The sequence below is a fragment of the Sinocyclocheilus grahami genome, unplaced genomic scaffold (genome assembly GCF_001515645.1).
Source record: "Sinocyclocheilus grahami isolate Dianchi unplaced genomic scaffold, SAMN03320097.WGS_v1.1 scaffold381.1, whole genome shotgun sequence".
Classification (NCBI taxonomy): Eukaryota; Metazoa; Chordata; class Actinopteri; order Cypriniformes; family Cyprinidae; genus Sinocyclocheilus; species Sinocyclocheilus grahami.
Window position 1 is genome coordinate 57,760 of NW_015505560.1, and position 5,223 is coordinate 62,982.

The 5,223-nt window shown below is 44.3% G+C and overlaps 1 protein-coding gene across 1 annotated transcript in view; it reads right to left on the bottom strand.

Annotated features, from left to right (window-relative positions):
• The window catches only part of LOC107549788 (receptor-type tyrosine-protein phosphatase mu-like), a gene marked incomplete at its 3' end in the record, with an annotated part of 77,356 nt that overhangs the window by 56,779 nt on the left and 15,354 nt on the right, over positions 1-5,223 (bottom strand). The window contains exons 4-5 of the mRNA XM_016230963.1: positions 4,213-4,414; positions 2,198-2,300 (exon numbers count right to left, since the gene is read on the bottom strand). Of these exons, the coding sequence (XP_016086449.1) occupies positions 2,198-2,300; positions 4,213-4,414 (305 nt within the window). The remainder of the gene's footprint in view (positions 1-2,197; positions 2,301-4,212; positions 4,415-5,223) is intronic.

The following is a 5,223-nucleotide window of genomic DNA, read 5'->3' on the forward strand; positions in this document are numbered from 1 at the left end:
CGCCCACCGATTCAACAGCACTGCATGTTTAGTCCCGCCGACCAATTCAACAGCACTGCCTGTTTAGCCCCACCCACCGATTCTACAACACTGCCTGTTTAGCCCCACCCACCGATTCTACAACACTGCCGGTTTAACCCCACCCACCGATTCTACAGCACTGCCTGTTTAGCCCCACCCACCAATTCTACAGCACTGCCGGTTTAACCTCGCCCACCGATTCAACAGCACTGCATGTTTAGTCCCGCCGACCAATTCAACAGCACTGCATGTTTAGCCCCGCCCACCGATTCTACAACACTGCATGTTTAGCCCCGCCCACCAATTCTACAGCACTGCCTGTTTAATCCCACCAACCGATTCAACAGCACTGCATGTTTAGCCCCGCCCACCGATTCTACAACACTGCCTGTTTAACCCCACCCACCGATTCTACAGCACTGCATGTTTAGCCCCACCCACTGATTCTACAGCACTGCAGGTTTAACCCCACCCACCGATTCTACAGCACTGCAGGTTTAACCCCACCCACTGATTCGTGCATGTAGTGTAAATAACGAGAGGCGAACGCAGGTCTACGCAGAAACCAAACGATAAAGATGCTCTGAAGACAACAAGACACTGTTCAGTGCCAAGCTGTGGAAAACTCAGTCTTTGCATCGCCTTCCTTCTGATCCCAACATTAGGAAAGAGTGGATGAACTTTATTTTTAATAAAGATCCAGACCGCGTCAGTAAGAACTTGATCGTTTGTTCACTTGATTTCATCGCAGATTCGTTTACAAACAAGGCACGATTCGACGCAGGATTTTCAGACAGACTGAAACTAAAGCTGATGCTGTGCGACTATATTGGATCTGACAGTAATGTCGCACCACACAAGTGTGAGAAACTGTTTTTATTACGTGCTCACTATTGCTTTGTCTGTTATTACAGATCGTTTGATATATACAAAGTATTTATTGGTTAGCCAATCACAGCAGTGGGCGTTTACTTCTGAGTCGACAATTCGCTACGCCTATTAAAACAGAGCGCTCTGATGACGGGGTCAAAACAGGACAGAAAATAGACTATCACTTCTGAATTATTATGTTTTTAATGTCAAAATCTTAATAACATTATAAGTGGACCTCAGAGAACAGTACAAAATAATAAAAAAGGCAGTTCATAATCCCTTTCTTTTAAAATATACTGTATACTATACTATACTATACTTAATCTTATGTAAAATATGCCAAAAACAGCTGCATTAATGTTTCTCGTTTTGTCACATTCAGTAATGAAATACACGGATGATGTAAGTGATAGGATATATTTTCAAAACAGCTAAATAAAATAAAATAAAATAAAAAATGGAGTAGTTTGCATTGCTGGATATTACTCTTTGGTCGCTTTAACATTTCTGTCATAAAACAGTTGTCAAATATTAAATGTTTAGCTACTTATATTTCATTTCGCACTCTTTCATTGATTTTATTGACCATGTCAGTCATTTTGACGTTTGACATTGACAGGCAGACCAGCCTAAAAATGTAACTTTTTAACTTTTTGTCATCCATGTAACAAAAAGAGTGATGTACAATGGAGTACTGCAGCTATTTCCAAATATATACATCAAATATCGTGGGGGCTTGTGGTTATGGCCCTGTTTAAATGAGCTAAAACGTCATGAAAATAATGCAAAAATCTTCATTTACTGACTGCAAATATATAATGTCATATTTTCCTATTGATTTGGGCTGAAATATGAGCCGGACATGTTCCCATTGGGATGACCTGAGTGACGAGCAGCGTTTACTAATGAGACCCGCTGACTGTGTTTGCGGCGTCGGTTGCGAGCGCAGGGACAGTCAGGGGCCGCGGTGACACAGTCAGAAACACATGAAAGCGGTTCAGGGACGAGGCTCAGAAGACTCACACACACTTTGTTCTCCGCTTCAAAGAACGACGCTCACTCGGAGGAATCCACAAACAATACAGGAGGAAAAAATGATAAAAACAGCCAGCTGAAGCGGAGGTGCAGAGAAACTCTGGAGCTGTGAGCTGAATGGAGTCATGACGAGAACAGATGGAGACTTCCTGCGGCTGTCACTCGTGCTTGTGTTTGCTTCTGTTTGCATTCACATGCTATCAGGATGGGCATGGAGAATCACGAGATCCACTGCTATTGAGAGCAGAAGAGCTGAGTGTAATCATACCTGACAGGAGCGCCTCGGCTCTGAGCGGGTTTCAGCACCACCGTAACCGTGCTGTCAGTCTGGTTCAGAGGAGTCTCCTGATCATACGCTGGCATCGACGGAGCTGGAAACACACCAGGAAGCTTTAAAACACCAACTCAATGCCTCTGAAATCCCTACAGTCATGACACAAGTGCACAAACGCAGACGTGATGGAGTTTCCCCCAAATGTCAATAAACAAGTTTGCATTCACATATTTACGTAAAGTAATTTTGGGTCTAATGGTTAATCTCATGTCAAATATGCCAAAATTGTCACATTCAGTAATGAAATACATGGATGATGTAAATGATAGGATATCTTTTTAAAACAGCAAAAAAGGTATAATGGAGGTCATGAATTGCATTTTCAGATCTTTATTTTTTGTTTCTGGAGGGTCTTTGCCTCATAAAAGTTTCAATACTTGTAAAAAATTATCATTTTACTAGGAGATAATTTACTGGGAGGTTGCCAGGTCGTTGCTAGGGTATTTTGCATGGTTACTATGAGGTTACTAGGAGGTTGCTAGGGCATTTTTGGTTACTAAAAGGTTGCTATGTTGTTCTGGGTGGTTACTAGATAGTTGATATGGCATTTTGTGCGGTAACTAAGAGGTTCCTAGGGTGATCTGGGCAGTTACTATGATGTTACTAAGTGGCTGCTGGACTAGAGTGTTCTAGACGGTTATTAGGAGGTTGCTAGAACATTTTTGGTCACTAGGAGGTTGCTAGTGTGCACTGGGTGGTTACTAGGATGTTGCTAGGGTAATTAGGTTGTTCCTTGGGTGTTCTTGGTGGTTACTAGGAGGTTGCCAGGGTATTTTGTGTGTTTACTAAGAGGTTCCTAAGTAGTTGCTGGTCTAGAGTGTTCTGGGTGGTAACTAGGGGGTTGCTAGGTGGTTACTATGGCACTTAGGTTGTTCCTAGGCCATTCTGTGTGATTACTAGGTGGTTGCTAGGGTATTTTGTGAGTTCACTAAGAGGTTCCTAAGTGGTTGCTGGTCTAGAGTGTTCTGGGTGGTAACTAGGGGGTTGCTAAGTGGTTACTATGCCACTTAGGCTGTTCCTAGGGCATTCTGTGTGGTTAATAGGTGGTTGCCAGGTGGTTGCTAGGGTATTTTGTGTGTTCACTAAGAGGTTCCTAAGTGGTTGCTGGTCTAGAGTGTTCTGTTTGGTAACTAGGGGGTTGCTAAGTGGTTACTAGGGCACTCAGGTTGTTCCTAGGGCATTCTGTGTAGTTACTAGGTGGTTGCTAGGGTATTTTATGTGTTCACTAAGAGATTCCTAAGTATTTTCTGGGCTAGAGTGTTCTGGGCGGGAACTAGGGGGTTGCTAGGGCAATTAGGTTGTTCCTAGGGTGTTCCTGGTGGTTACTAGAGGGTTGCCAGGTGGTTGCTAGGGTATTTTATGTGTTCACTAAGAGATTCCTAAGTATTTTCTGGGCTAGAGTGTTCTGGGCGGGAACTAGGGGGTTGCTAGGGCAATTAGGTTGTTCCTAGGGTGTTCCTGGTGGTTACTAGAGGGTTGCCAGGTGGTTGCTAGGGTATTTTATGTGTTCACTAAGAGATTCCTAAGTATTTTCTGGGCTAGAGTGTTCTGGGCGGGAACTAGGGGGTTGCTAGGGCAATTAGGTTGTTCCTAGGGCATTCTGTGGGGTTACTAGGAGGTTGCCAGGTGGTTGCTAGGGTATTTTATGTGTTCACTAAGAGATTCCTAAGTATTTTCTGGGCTAGAGTGTTCTGTGTGGTAACTAGGGGGTTGCTAGGGCAATTAGGTTGTTCCTAGGGTGTTCTTGGTGGTTACTAGAGGGTTGCCAGGTGGTTGCTAGGGTATTTTGTGTGTTTACTAAGAGGTTCCTAAGTGGTTGCTGGACTAGAGTGTTCTGGGCGGTAACTAGGAGGTTTTCAGGTGGTTGCTAGGGCCATTTGCATGCCCACTGAGTTACTTCACATTCTTCTATGCTGTTTCAGATTGAAGCATCTGCTGCAGACACACACCTGAGATCTTGGTGGTGGCCTGGGTGATGGCGGGCGGTCCGAAGCCCTTGGCGGTGCTGGCTCTGATGGTGAAGGAGTACGTGGAGCCGGGGTAGAGACCCAGAAACACGTGGCTGGTTTCATTCCCCAGTTTAACCACCTTCCCGCTCTGGTTAGAGAGATCCAGCACCGGGTCGAAGGAGCTGACGGCTTTATACGAGATCTGCAGAAATGAGAATGACACAAACATCAACATTCATGTTAGAATCACACAAATTAATTTCAGTGTCGCCCAAACAAATGATTCAAGAAGTCCTTTGAGTTCCACCAAATTAGACTCCATTATATCCGAAATGCTTCAAGGCCCTTTTCAATTATCAGCCCGCCATAAATAAATAAAGAAATCAATAATAACGTCTGCGCTTCTGACGGATCAGGGCAGGAATCTGAAAGAGAAAGTGTCTTCTCCTCATATTTGGAGGGGTTTGTTCATTACGCTGAAGATGAGCAGCATTAATGAAGCGTTGTACTCGACACACTTTGATTTGTGACCTTTGATATCGAGATTTTCTATCACGAGCTGCTGTTTTTCATAACCTCACACTGCTATTAGATTTAAATTATTCCACGGACCCACTCTAAAACGAGAAACCGGGGATGTGTGAACATCCGACTGACGTCATCCAGTGCAAACGACGTTCCTGCAGTAGATCGGTCAGGAACAGAGAATCTGAGGACGGGAAATCTCACTGGAAATTTACAAGAAGAACAGAATGTCTGGAATCAGAGAGAGAGAGAGGAAGGAGAGGAAGGATCAGGGTTCCCTTGATAAGAGGAAAAAAGTCCAAACTGTCCTTTTGATATCACGGCCCGTCAGAGAGTCTCAGCTTCAGCTCTTTGATACTGTCATATCAAAGGCAGGACGTCACTGCGGGCTCACGGACAATTGAGTCTACGGTTAGTCCCGTCTGACTGCACGATCTGTAGAGCACACACACACACACACACACACACACACTCTCTCTCTCTCTC